Raw genomic sequence first — 14,199 nt, 5'->3', positions numbered from 1 at the left:
AAGGCAAAACATTTGTATACAGATATAAAAAAACACTATAAATACCTTGTTTCCTTTTTTTTAAATAAGTGATCACATTCCCTCTATTCATGCATAAGAGCTGGGGGATGAGAAACAGCAGCACACTGATCTTCCCAGTGAATGGCTGCGCAGAGAGGGGGGGTGTCAGGACAAGTTTGCTCATTTGAGGAGAGCAGGCTGAGTTTCCAGCACAGCCAGAAAACTGACCACGCTGTGCTCTTATGCCTAATGTGGTTAAATCAAAGTTAGTTTTTGATCTCAGTGACTAGAAAATTCAAAGGAGCAGGACGGAAATTTTTTCTTGAACAAATGAATTTCTAACAGTGAATGTTGTTTTCATTCAGGAAATCCCATTCATTCCCAAAATCAAAGGTTAAAAAAAAAAATTTAAATGCTTTCAAATGGAAATTTATACACATACATGGTTGTAAAGGCTCAAGGTATTTTTACCCTTGTGCATTCTTTGTGCAGCAGCCCCCCTCCACAATAGTTACCTGAGCCCCATCACAATTCAATGGTGTGCATGAGAGCCTCGGCTCTCTGGGGGCTCCCCCTCCTCATTGGCTGAGACATCATTAATTAATTAGGTACTTTCAAACAGAATTTTATTCACAAATCTACCAGTATATGTCCGGCTTAAAGTGGTTGTAAACCCTCACCTTGTTAAACAGCCCATTCAGTTTAAAATAGAAATGAAAGGAAAAAAATGTATGCACAGATATAAAAGAAACACTATAAATACCTTATTTCCTTTTTTTAATAAGTGATCACATGCCCTTTGTTCTTCGCTGCATAAGACCTGGGGGAGGAGAAACAGCATCACATTGATCTTCCCAGTGAATGGCTGCGCAGGCAGGGGGTGTCAGGACAAGTTTGCTCATTGGAGGAGAGCAGGCTGAGTTTCCAGCACAGCCAGAAAACTGACCACACTGTCCTCTCATGCCTAGTGTGGTCAGCTTTTCTATTTCAATATTTTAATTAAAGAAGTTTTTGTTTTTATAGTACAATAAGCTCATGATACGCCTGCGCAGGGGCAGAGCGGAACAATAGCATACCGTGTGGTCAGCTTTTAATAGGAAAGCAGATGGACTGGCAGGATCACCAGGAATTTCACACAAAGGAAGCAATACAAAGAGAACAGGAGACTTTTTCATACAAGTACATGGTACAGCAGGCACATAATCAGGAATATGAAATTCAAAATCCAAACACTGACGTACAAACTGTCCACCATACTGCCCCGTACTACATCACTGACCTAATATCCAAGTACCGCCCAACACGCACACTCCGCTCCTCACAAGACCTCCTTCTCTCTAGTTCCCTGGTCTCCTCCTCCCATGCCCGCCTCCAGGACTTCTCCAGGGTGTCACCCATCCTCTGGAACTCCCTGCCCCAACCCATCAGATTATCACCTACTCTCCTCTCCTTTAGGCGCACCCTGAAAACCCATCTCTTCAGGGAAGCCTACCCCACCCCCTGCTAACTTGCCGACCTCCTCCACTCTTCCTACCACTCCATCCCCCACAGCTATCTCCTCCTGTACTACCATCCCCTCCCTCCTAGATTGTAAGCTCCAAAGAGCAGGGCCCTCAATCCCCTCATGTTTTGCATTGTATTGGTATTGTTCTGTCACATGTTCTGTCCCCCTTTGTAATGTACAGCGCTGAGCGAACTATTGGCGCTTTATAAATACTGTATAATAATAAAAAAATGGGGGGTTTACATATTTTTTCTCTCTTGAAAGTGATGGGAAATCTCCCCAATGAAGCACAAACAGCATATATATATATATATATATATATATATATATATATAAAAAAGCAAAAAACCCTGATAGGAGTTCTAACTATTCCTATATGTTCGTGTTGTAGGTATATTTTAACACATCTATTTGTTTTCTGACTACTTACTGAATTCAAAGAAGGTAACAGAAGATAATAAACAGGTAATTAGTAGGTGTGGGTTTTATTATAGGGTGTATGTTTTCTTGAATATTTATTAAGAATCATTGTTTTCATAAAAAACATTTTGTTTAGTATTGACATGTTGGGTGGATTCTTTGCTATCAATGCGAATTAGCCGTCAATTTGCCCTAGATGTCTATGCTAATCAATTGTTGCATTAAAAGTCTTTGGAAGTGAAAGATGTTAATGGACGTGAAAAATAAACCTGGATCAGGTGTTTCAGTTTCGGGTAGGTAGCAGCCAAGTGAGTCACCCATCAGCATCCCATAAAGGCCAAGACCGTGGTCACAGGATCTCATAGGAGTTCCCAGCTTTGCATGTCCCGCTTTTGCCATGAGGAACAGCGTTTTTGCTTTACTTGCTTGATTTTTCTATTTCATTCTCATAAAGAGCACACAGGAGGAATGAAACTCCATGGCAGGAATGATTTTTTAGTATAGCAAGATCATTCAGAAACTTGTAGCTTGTATACTTGTAGGCAGGTGCACTCTGCTTTCTGCACTGTAGGTGGCGCTCAATCGGAGCGGTACCACAGTCAGAGAGGAAGTCAGGAGAAAAATGATGTCTCTATGGTTTTCTGATCCCCCGAGGTCGTGCTTCGGTTGGCTATGTTGAATTCAGGTGACCCCTAGTGACCATCTTGGATCATTAGAGTCTTCTTTAAGTCCCTGCCCTAGGGTTGGCACACCATCCCTTTAAACCCGAACACATATTAATTACACAGGTTCTGAGGCTAATTTAATGCAGATAAGGCACTAAGTGAGTTTAATTACCACCTTAATCAGACACAGAACATGTGTCATTAATATGTATTAGGGTTTAAAGGGATGAGGTGGCAACCCTACCCTGCCCCCAGGTTTTGCGTGCATTTTGCAAAGTGGATAGGATAGGGAAAGAGCCCACGTCTGTCAGGAGAAGTAATAGCGGTAGGGAGAGGTTCCTGATGAGGAGGGACAGGCTAGGGACACTCTATTTCAGAAGCCTCCCCATTGGGACCAGACCAGCCAGGCTGCACTCCCACCTCTGAGACAGACGCCGTCGGTGCATCTGAACCTGTTGTGTTTTCAAGTCACATGGAACTGTGAGTGTTTGCTGGTGTGGTACTCTTAGGCCTCTTGCACACTGCAGCTTGGAAAAGCTCAGTACAGCGTTTTTTTTTTACTGAGTTAAAATGTAGCCCATTATTTACAATGTGCCTTTGCACACAGGCCGGTAAATAAGCGCCACGTAAAAATAGGAAAAGCGCCATTTTTGGTCAGTAACCTAGGCCACGTTAGCGTGAATGCACGTGAATACGCGTATATGAGAATAAATATTAATGCATTTTCTCTAAGAATATATTGTGTGCACAAATGCGTGTATACGCACAAAAAAAAAAGTACTTACGTGGGGCTATCTGTTGGATTGAGCCTTTCCTTTAACCACTTCCCACTAGCAGAAGTACTATACACGTGATTCACATTTCTGGGTAGGGCCACCCTACCTATGCTGCCACAGTCCTGGTCCCAGCTGGAGATTCCCTGCTGGCGCCTTGCGATCGCCGAGTAACACTGACAGAGGACAGACCTGTCTATAAACAACACAGTCCTCTCTCCTGCCAGCAAGAACATGCTGCTTTGTATTTCTCTGCACAACAAATACACAGCAGCATGTCTCCCTAGTAAAGCACACACAGCACACAGTTAACCCTTTGATCACCTCAGATGTTAACACCTTCCTGCCCAGTGCCATTAGTACAGTGTCAGTGCTTTTTATTAGCACTGATCACTGTATTGGTGTCATTGGGATGTCCATGGCAGTTAACCAATTCCCACCCAGTGTCCGAATGCCCGCCGCAGTCCCATTAAGTCGCTGCTCGTCACCATAAAAAAAAAATTCCACGATATATACCACCATTTGTAGAGACTATAACTTTCACGTAAACCAATTAATTTACACATATTGGGATTTTTTTTAGCAAAGACGTAGCAGAACACATTTTGAAATTTGATTTTTTTTTATTTTTAATTGGATATATTTTATAGCAAAAAGTAAAAAATATGGGGGTTTTTTTCAAAATTGTTGGTCTTTTTTTGTTTATAGTGCAAAAAATACAAAGCACACAGGCGATCAAATACCACAGAAAAAAAAATGTATTTGGGTGCAGTGTAGCATGACCACGCAATTGTCAGTTAAAGTAACGCAGTGCCATATCGCAAGAAATGGCCTGGTCAGGAAGCGGGGTAAATCCTGTGGAGGGAAAGGGGTAAAACAAGGCACTGCATGTTTTTTTTTTCTTTTTTTTATGCCTGGGGTTGGGCTTTAGATAAACAATTGAAAATGGTTTATTATAGTATCTGCCAACCTGTTGATCCTGAAGTTTAGGGGTGTCTTGTGTCATCTATGCAAAGACGCTAATCACAGCAAAAAAAAAAACTCTTGTGAGTTTCCTGTGCTCTCTTGCTGTGCTACATCCCTACCAGTTACATACGTTGTTCCTAGTTAGCTCTGTGGACAAGAAGTCACCTCTTCTATCAGGAAGCAAAAAGGGGAGTGAGCGTTGTCACTGTAGGACCGGAATGCATTACTGGCAGGATCACCAGATGAAGATAAAAGGAAAACGCCTTTAAAAAATTCAGCCACCGCATCTATTGACTGGTGAGCTTCAAGATACTTAATGTTAGTTCTTGGGTTTATTGTGATCTTATTCTATTAATATTTTCAACACACTAGTATCCATCAAACACAAAGAAAGAAAAAGAAAAAAAAAGATCAGGTTGGTCCAATAAGACTGATGGAATTATAATCAATATAACCCTGGTTAATATGTTGGTATACATCCCTCTTTTATACACTAAGTTCTAATTTTAAATAATAAGTAACTATATTAAATCCTTACATATACCCAGTGAAGTGACAGGCCTCAGATACAGATATAAAACAAATCCTCCTACATAAGTTGTACCTGTTTATCTACAGTCCTCTTCTCTACATCTGTTCAAAGTGCTGAATTTACACAGCTTGTCTGAGAAAAAAGGGGGAGGAAAGCTGAAGTTACACTCTGCATAGCTCAGTGAGGAGAACTCTGAGAACTGATTGGAGGGAAGACACACCCCTCTCCACTCAGTGAACTGGGACAGAGCTGACACTGTCAATCTGCTGGAGGTCCCTCCCCTGTCACCATTTTTCTCTTGGTGTCTGGAAAACTTGTCAGAAGCGACACATGCTGTGAACGCTGAGAACTGATTGGAGGGAAGAGACACAACCCTCTCCACTCAGAAGCAACTCATGCTGATAGCAAAGGAAGAAAGCAGCAGACAGAAAAAACACTTAGTGCTATCAATTGAGACAAGTACACACTATAGAGAGACACTATACTGATGCTTTGTTCATATTTCTTTTTTGAGGTTTACAATCACTTTTAACCACTTACCCCCCACAGGTGAGGAGAGAAGAGGAAAGGAAAGGAGATGCGAAGCAAGGCAAGGTGAGGTGAGGAGAGAACAGAAGAGAAGAGGAAAGGAAAGGAGAGGCAAACCGAGGCGAGGAGAACAGAGGTGAGAAGGAGAAAGGAGAGCAGAGAAGAGGAAAGGAAAGGAGAGGCAAAGCAAGGAGGAGAGAGGAGAGGAAAGGAGATGCGAAGCAAGGCAAGGTGAGGTGAGGAGAGGAGAGAAGAGAAGAGGAAAGGAAAGGAGAGGCAAACCGAGGCGAGGAGAACAGAGGTGAGAAGGAGAAAGGAGAGCAGAGAAGAGGAAAGGAAAGGAAAGGAGAGGCAAAGCAAGGAGGAGAGAGGAGAGGAAAGGAGATGCGAAGCAAGGCAAGGTGAGGAGAGGAGAGAAGAGAAGAGGAAAGGAGAGGCAAACTGAGGCGAGGAGAACAGAGGTGAGAAGGAGAAAGGAGAGGAGAGAAGAGGAAAGGAAAGGAGAGGCAAAGCAAGGAGGAGAGGAAAGGAGAAGAGAAGAGGAAAGGAAAGGAGATGCAAGGTGAGGCGAGGAGAGAAGAGGAAAGGAGAGGCCAAGCGAGGTGAGGAAAGGAAAAGAGAGGCGAAGCGAAGTGAGGAGAGAAGAGGAGAACAGAGTAGAGGAGAGGAGAGGGGAGGAGAGGAGAGGGGAGGAAGTATCATTACCCTAGGGCATGAAGTGCATTACTGGCAGGATCAGCAAGTGGAAATAAAAGGAAAAATCCTTAAAAAAAAAAAAACAGTCAGCCACCACATCCAATGACTGGTGAGCTTCATGATAGTTAATCTTTGTACTTAGGTTCCTCAATGGAGATAAGTCGGATACTGGCGTTGCTAATATCTCTTTATGCAAATGATATATTTTTGCCATTCAAGCTGACACACATGGCCTGATACATGAAATTGCTGATCTAGAATTTGCACGCAAATAAGGACTTAATGCCTGAACTAACTTGAAGTCGCTGTGACTATAAGTCGCATAGATATGAAAGGTACTCAAAGGTAAACCTGGGGTGCAACTTGTCATGTGATTTTAATGACCAAAGTTGCATGATAAGTTGCACAAGTGTGAATGGAGCCCTGTGTCTTTTTTTATGACTAACAAGACCTACATATTTGAACCACAGAGCAGGGTCTCCCATGGGGCTGTGCCCGCACTGCATGGGTTAAGTGCTCATTTTGTCTGGGGGCTCAGGGTAAAACTATACTTACCCATTCCTTTGATCCTCTGGAAAACTGCGCTCCCCCACGTCCAGAGGTGGACTGTTCCTGCCATCCTTACGTCCAGAGCTGGTCTATGGACGTGATGACGTCAGGAACAGCCCATTCACAAGGCCGCCAGAGTGCGCGGGGGGGGGGCAGGATCAGCGGGGACTGGTCTTATGCTCAGTGGAGTAGTTAAGTATATCTTCACTTTCTGAGCCCCTAGACAAAAATGAGCATTTAACTCATGCAGTGAGGGCATGGTCCCACTGCATGGGAAAATAAAAAATTTGCCTGGATTTCTTCTTTAAATGTCCTATAGCTTTGTTTGTCTTGCTAATATCTATTATATACAGATTTGTTCTGTTCGTTTAATTATTGTTTGTTTTTTAGATTCATAGACTCTGATCTTAGAATAAATTATATCACAAAATGGAAATCATATGTATAGATCTGTTATATATATTTTTATACACTCTGTACCTTTGCTTATTCTGCTAATGCCATTTATCATATGTAATGTAATAACAGATTTGTTCTCTAACTTTAATTATTGTTTGTTTTTTGGGTTCGTGGAATATAATTTTATTATCTAATATACCACAACAATAAACATCATTTGTATTCATATCTAATGCATATTTTTGTATGATCTATACCTTCGCCTATTTTGCTAAAATCTATTATATGCAAATACAGATTTATTCTATTACTTTAATTACTTTTTGTTTTTTTTTAGGTTTGTAGAATCTAAATGATATAAATGAATATGTTATAAATGATGCAACAAAATGGATATTATATGTATAGATATACAGTATTATGCATAGTTTTATTTACTGATATTACTATACGTTTCATGTATATTTTTGACCCGAAGGAGCCGCTGATGTTTGGGTTCCCTGACTTCTCAGCAATGCCACACTTTCTGACACATCAGGGCTGAAGGCTAAATATTTATTTTAACAACACACAATAAATCAACAGCCAAATTATGTCAAAGTAGTAATTACACTTTAACGAGTATACAAAAGCAGTTGAAAATAAGACATAAGCCTGGTAGATGACAAGCAGACCAATGACTGACTCATAGTTCCTATACTATGGGAATTCCTTGCTAAGGACAATACAAGGATAATGTTCCAACAGTCTCTGGAAAACCCTCCCCCACTGACCAGTGCGTTGGGACCCACATTCAGCATTGGAGTCATAAAGGCGAGTCCCTCTGAACCCAGGTATAGGTGTCTAAGGGGCGTCCCATGTGAGCAATACAAATCCTTTAAATGGGGTGCAGTAGGGTATATCTAGTGGCCTCTCATTGACGCATAGGATGATAACATGGGCCCCATGATCCCCTATTGCCCGGGGGCCCCATGAGTTGTCAGTCCACCCCTGAACATAAGTCCCTCTCAGTCCAGGTATAGGTGTCTAAGTGATGTCCCAAGTGATCAATACTGTTCCCTTAAATAGGGTGCAGTAGGGTATATCTAGTGGCCTCTCATTGATGCATAGGATGACAACTTGTCTTCTCTGGCTCCGCAGTCCTTAACTGAAACAGAAACAGCTGTGTAGGAGGCTTAAAACTGGGCGGGAAACAGCCAAACTCTGCTACCATGGTGAGGTTGTGGAAATCTGGGGTGTAGTAGGGTATGACCAGTGGGGTCTATGTGTCAATGCGTTGGGGTCCAAATCCGGCATTGGAGCAATACATTTAGGTCCCCCTGAGTCCAGGTATGTTTGCCTAAGTGGTGTCCCAAGTGATCAATACTGTTCCTTTCAATGGGGTGCAGTAGGGTATATCTAGTGGCCTCTCATTGACGCATAGGATGACAACTTGTCTCCTTTGGCTCCACAGTCTTTAACTGAAACAGAAACATCTGTGTAGGAGGCTTAAAAGTGGGTGAGGAACAGACAAACTCTGCTACTATGGTGAGGTTGTGGAAGACAATTTCAAGTCATAGGCCATACACCAGGGCAGGACTGAGCACATTAACAAGATACAAGGTAGTTATACTGCATCAGCAGGGTCTCTCCCAGGCAAAGGTTTAAAAGCAGACTGGGGTTCCAAGATGTGTTTTTCAAACTCTTTTGAAGAAGCACATAGAAACAGGCAACAACTATTTATCTAGCATTCTCTTCTTCATATCTTTGTAGTGTCTACCCCCAAAGGAGCTGCTGATGTTCGGGTCCCCTGACTTCTTGGCAGTGCTACACCCTCTGACACACCAGGGCTGAAAGCTATATATTTATTGTGACAACATGCAATAAATCAACAGACAAAAGATGGAGAAGCAGTAATTACACTTTAACAAGTGTATAAAAACACTTCCAAATAACGCATAAACCTGGATGATGACAAGTGAACTAATGACTGACCCTTAGTCCCTTTACTAAGGGCAATACAAGGATAATGGTCCAACAGTGTCTGACATACCCTCCCCCACTGGCCAATGCATTGGGGTCCATATCCAGCATTGGAGCAATAAATGTAAGCAGGGGCAAACTGACCATTTGGAAACTCGGGCACTGCCCGAGCGCCCGGGGTCAGTGGGGGGCCCCATGAGATGCCCCTGGTACCTTTTTCATAGGCTTTTTTGAGTTTGGGCAAGGACACAGGGGCCCAATGATCCCCTATTGCCCGGGGGCCCCATGAGTTGTCAGTCCGCCCCTGAACGTAAGTCCTTCTGAGTCCAGGTATAGGTGTCTAAGTGATGTCCCAAGTGATCAATACTGTTATTTTAAATGGGGTGCAGTAGGGTATATCTAGTGGCCTCTCATTGATGCATAGGATGACAACTTGCTTTCTCTGGCTCCACAGTCTTTAACAGAAACAGAAACAGCTGTGTAGGAGGCTTAAAACTGGATGAGGAACAGCCAAACTCTGCTACCATGGTGAGGGAGTGGAAATCTGGGGTGCAGTAGGGTATGACCAGTGGGGTCTATGTGTCAATGCATTGGGGTCCAAATCCAGCAATCCAGCATTGGAGCAATACATTTAGGTCCCCCTGAGTCCAGGTATGGGTGCCTAAGTGGTGTCCCAAGTGATCAATACTGTTCCTTTCAATGGGGTGCAGTAGGGTATATCTAGTGGCCTCTCATTGACACATATGATGATAACTTGTCTCCTTTGGCTCCACAATCTTTAACTGAAACAGAAACAGCTGTGTAGGAGGCTTAAAACTGGGTGAGGAACAGCCAAACTCTGCTACCATGGTGAGGTTGTGGAAGACTGGGGTGCAGTAGGGTATGACCAGTGGGCTCTATGTGTCAAAGCATTGGGGTCCAAATCCTGCATTGGAGCAATAAACTTAGGTCCCCCTGAGTCCAGGTATGGGTGCTTAAGTGGTGTCCCAAGTGATCAATACTGTTCCTTTCAATGGGGTGCAGTAGGGTATATCTAGTGGCCTCTCATTGACACATATGATGATAACTTGTCTCCTTTGGCTCCACATTCTTTAACTGAAACAGAAACAGCTGTGTAGGAGGCTTAAAACTGGGTGAGGAACAGCCAAACTCTGCTACCATGGTGAGGTTGTGGAAGACTGGGGTGCAGTAGGGTATGACCAGTGGGCTCTATGCGTCAAAGCATTGGGGTCCAAATCCTGCATTGGAGCAATAAACTTAGGTCCCACTGAGTCCAGGTATAGGTGCCTAAGTGATATCCCAAGTGATCAATACTGTACCTTTAAATGGGGTGCAATAGTGTGTGGCCAATGGCCTCTCACTGACATATAGGATGATGACTTGCCACCTTCAGCTACCTGTATGGGGCTCAGCGATGTCAGCTGCAGTGTCCTCTCCATGTCCAGAAGATATCTGCAACTTGACCTCTCTGCATCCCAGCACTGCATCGGATCATCCTGTCAGCAGCCTGCTGCACTGTGTGTCCTCCACAATGTCCTCCCAATGACTGCCCTGAGCCCAGGAACTCTATGCCTTTTCCTCTCCTGTAGATCACTGGTCCTGCTGGGGCTATTAGTTCCAAAATGTTCTGCGGGACCAGGTAGAGTCTCTCTGGAAACCAAAGCTCCCACATGTCCTCGCTTCTCTCAGCAGACTCTATCCTTTTTCCAGGTTGCACAGCAATGGCATTACAGTTTCCTATGTTTTCCCAGGTGGTGGGCAAAGCTTTGGCTGTACACAGCCCTACAGAACAGCCTTACGGGTCTCTGTCTATAAATATAAAATGTGTGGTGTATCGCTTTCGGGGATCCCAGTTAACCAAATGAGGCTAATTCACACTATCTGCAATTCCACCCTATGGGCCATTGCCCTTCCTTGGAAGTCACCAGTGGTCCCTTTGGCTTCTGTCTTATGGAGAGTTGATATGGTTCTGCTTATGGAACGTATTCAATATACGTCGCTGGATGGGATGCATTTATTCAACAGGAAATGGGATGGTTGGAGAACGCATCAAAACTTATTATTCCATTGATGGTCTATCATGGGTTGTTTTATATCGAACCTTTTATTGATCTTGTGGTTGTTCTGATGATATTATTGACTACCTCTTTCATGTGCTGTTTTTTTTGTACTTTCATGATTGTACTTTGTATTTCTGTTCATTTCTTAGCTTTTTTTCATGCTGTTTATTCTACCTCACTAAATGGTGCGGTTTTTGTAGTCTATCTCCTAATAAAAACGTTTGTAAGCAAAAAATAAATATAAAATGTTGCAGTGACCATGTCCTTCATTATCGGGAAAAGAAAATAACAGGGCCAATTTACTGTCCTTTAGACATTGGGGCGGCCGGAGTTGGTGACCATTGGGAGGAATTTCCCGCTTCCCATCCTTGCTGTTGGCGGAAGGAATTGGTGTCAGTGAGAGAAATAGGGCCATGTTTCAATGGGAAGAATTTTATTTATTTCAGGTACTTATATAGCACCATCAATTTACACAGCGCTTTACATATATTATACATTTATATCAGTCCCTAACCCTCAAGGGGTGTACAATCTAAGGTCCCTAACTCACATTCATACATACACATACTAGGGCCAATTTAGACAGGATCCAATTAACCTATCAGCATGTCCTTGGAGTGTGGGAGGAAACCGGAGTACCCAGAGGAAACCCACACAGGCACAGGGAGAACATGCAAACTCCAGGCAGGAGGTGACATGGCTGGGATTCAAACCAACAACCTGAGTACTGCCAGGTGGAAGTGCTAACCATTTAGTCAAAGTGCTGCCCAAGAAGAACAGTGCTTGGTATCAGTGGGAGGAATAGTTACGCAAGGGAAGGAGAAAGACAAGCAAAGGGCTGCAGTTTGGAGACCAATAAGCTATTCTAACAGGATATTGGTAGTCTGTATTGTGCTGCCACCTAGTGCCCTCTATGGGAACTAGACAGGTGCCATTCATTTCGTTACAAATCGAGATTCGGATGAATTTTTTGTTATTCAGAGATTTGGATGTATCTGAATTTCCGAACCACAATAGTAACAAATTTCAACGAATCTGGAATAAATTATAACAAAGCAAATGATCTGAATTCAAATTTGAAAATGAATTTGAATTAATGATTTTGAATTTGAAAATGAATTTGAATTGAAATTGTAAACATATTGCAATAAATACAGTAAAGTATGAATGTGAAATAAGATGATGATTCCTACTTAAGCTGCTTCATAGAATTGAATGGAATAGAATAGAATAGAGCAGAAAATAAAAAATAGAACAGAATAGAAGAGAATAACAAATAAATAGAATAGAAAATATTAGAAATAAACAAATAAAATAGAATCGATGAAAAAAATAAAAGAATAGAATAGAAAAATAGAGTAGAATAAGGCCCCTTTCAGACAGAGTGGACTCCTTCAAGTGGATCTGCCTTCTCAGCATAGGATCTCTCTGCTGATCCCCCCTGAGCAGGTGGATGACAGGTCCGTGTCAGTGGACACAGACACACTCCACTGTCCTCTATCGGCTGTCGGGTGGAAACAGACCACCTATACATTTCCATCGGACTGCCATCTGATCCGATCCACCAGACAGATGGGGAATGTCCCCATCCATCTGTTTCTAGTGTACAGGATCGGATCCGATGCCGGCGGGTGTCAGCGGAAACATCCGTTGATACCCGCCGCTCCATAGAAAGCTATGGATGGTCCAGTTGTGTCTGCCTGAAAAACTGACAAACAGACCCGATCAGACTGTCAGTGTGAAAGAGGCCTAAAACAGAACAGAATAGTATAAAAACAGAATAACATTGAATAGAATATGAATAGAAGAGAATAGAAAATAAATGAACAGAATAGTATAGCATAAAATCGAATATAAAAGAACAGGATAGAATAGAAAAAGTAAAGTAGAGAATGAGACAATGTTTGCCTCCAGTAAACTGATAAAATCCTCTCAGCTCAGGCAAAATCACCTATTTCTGTGCCCCCTGTCAGGAATGTATTCAGGCAGACTTGTAAAGTAACTGAAAATGCCACTTTAACAGGCATTGATCCATCTTTATATTGTATAGTTCTGCACCTAACATTATGTCAGTCCCTATTTAATTGCAGTTTGAGCTGCTGTCTGCTTACACTATTTTTATGACACTGCTATTTTTTAGAAGTGTCATGTTTTTTAACATTTCCTGCATGAAATTGTAGCAACTCCCTCTGTCTATTGTGTCTTCTGCTATTTACCATTCCGAAAGACCCCTTCAAGGAATGTATATACCAGGGGAGGACTGACCATTTGGAAACTCGGGCACTGCCCGAGGGCCCTGGGTCAGTAAGGGGCCCCATGAGATGCCCCTGGTACCTTTTTCATCGGCTTTTTTGAGTTTGGGCAAGGACACAGGGACCCCATGATCCCCTATTGCCCGGGGGCCCCATGAGTTGTCAGTCCACCCCTGGATGAGAAGGTACGTTGGTGGCTCTTGGGTTGGGGTGGCTATAGCAAAAAAAAAGCCAGAATGGGCAAAGCACAAGCTTATGTTGAAGCCAGCAGACTGAATGACTCATAGGAAATAATGAGCACAACCTTGTAACCACGTCCACCTATCTTTTCTGCATGTTTGACATCATTGTGCTGCTATTTTGTATATTTATCTGCCCTAAGTCGCTTCCGGGAGAGAAACGGACAGACAGTAAACTACAATGACGGGTTTTGCTGTTACAGGTAAGTTCCTTTTTCTCAGAACTTGACATACAGTACATGCCTGAGCAAAAAAAAAAAATGCATCCAAGCGCATTGGATTTACAATCTTTGTTAAAATCTTGCAATGGCAAGAGTCCTCTGATTCAACCTCTTCTTCATAAATGTTCATATTGCATAGCAAAAATGGTATGTGTGACTTTACAGAGCACATAAATCCATATACCATCAAATTGTTACCCACAAGTACCACCATACTATAGAATTATGCAAAGAATTGTAGATAAATGATGGTGGATCCGTTGAGTCTGCCTACTTTTTTGGGATTTTTTTTTTAATGCATATTTTGTCTGAGGATAGCTGGAGTGAGGGGCCGACTGACCATTTGGAAACTCGGGCACTGCCCGAGGGCCCGGGGTCAGTAGGGGGCCCCATGAGATGCCCCTGGTACCTTTTTCATAGGGTTTTTTGAGTT

General features: G+C 42.7%; 1 protein-coding gene across 2 annotated transcripts in view; it reads left to right on the top strand.

Annotated features, from left to right (window-relative positions):
* Positions 1-13,398: 13,398 nt before the first annotated feature.
* Positions 13,399-14,199, top strand: part of CEACAM19 (CEA cell adhesion molecule 19) — a 34,098-nt gene continuing 33,297 nt past the window's right edge. Inside the window, exon 1 of one of the 2 annotated variants that reach the window (XM_089655211.1) lies at positions 13,399-13,748. In XM_089655211.1, coding sequence (XP_089511337.1) covers positions 13,727-13,748 — 22 coding nt within the window. In that variant the 5' untranslated portion in view covers positions 13,399-13,726. The remainder of the gene's footprint in view (positions 13,749-14,199) is intronic. The other variant, XM_089655212.1, reaches the window with a different exon arrangement.

The sequence above is a fragment of the Staurois parvus genome, unplaced genomic scaffold (genome assembly GCF_062004578.1).
Source record: "Staurois parvus isolate SC_StPar_1 unplaced genomic scaffold, SC_StPar_1.0 ptg000827l, whole genome shotgun sequence".
Taxonomy (NCBI): domain Eukaryota; kingdom Metazoa; phylum Chordata; class Amphibia; order Anura; family Ranidae; genus Staurois; species Staurois parvus.
Note: the sequence above shows the minus strand (reverse complement) of the source record. Positions and strands in the feature narration are given on the sequence as shown.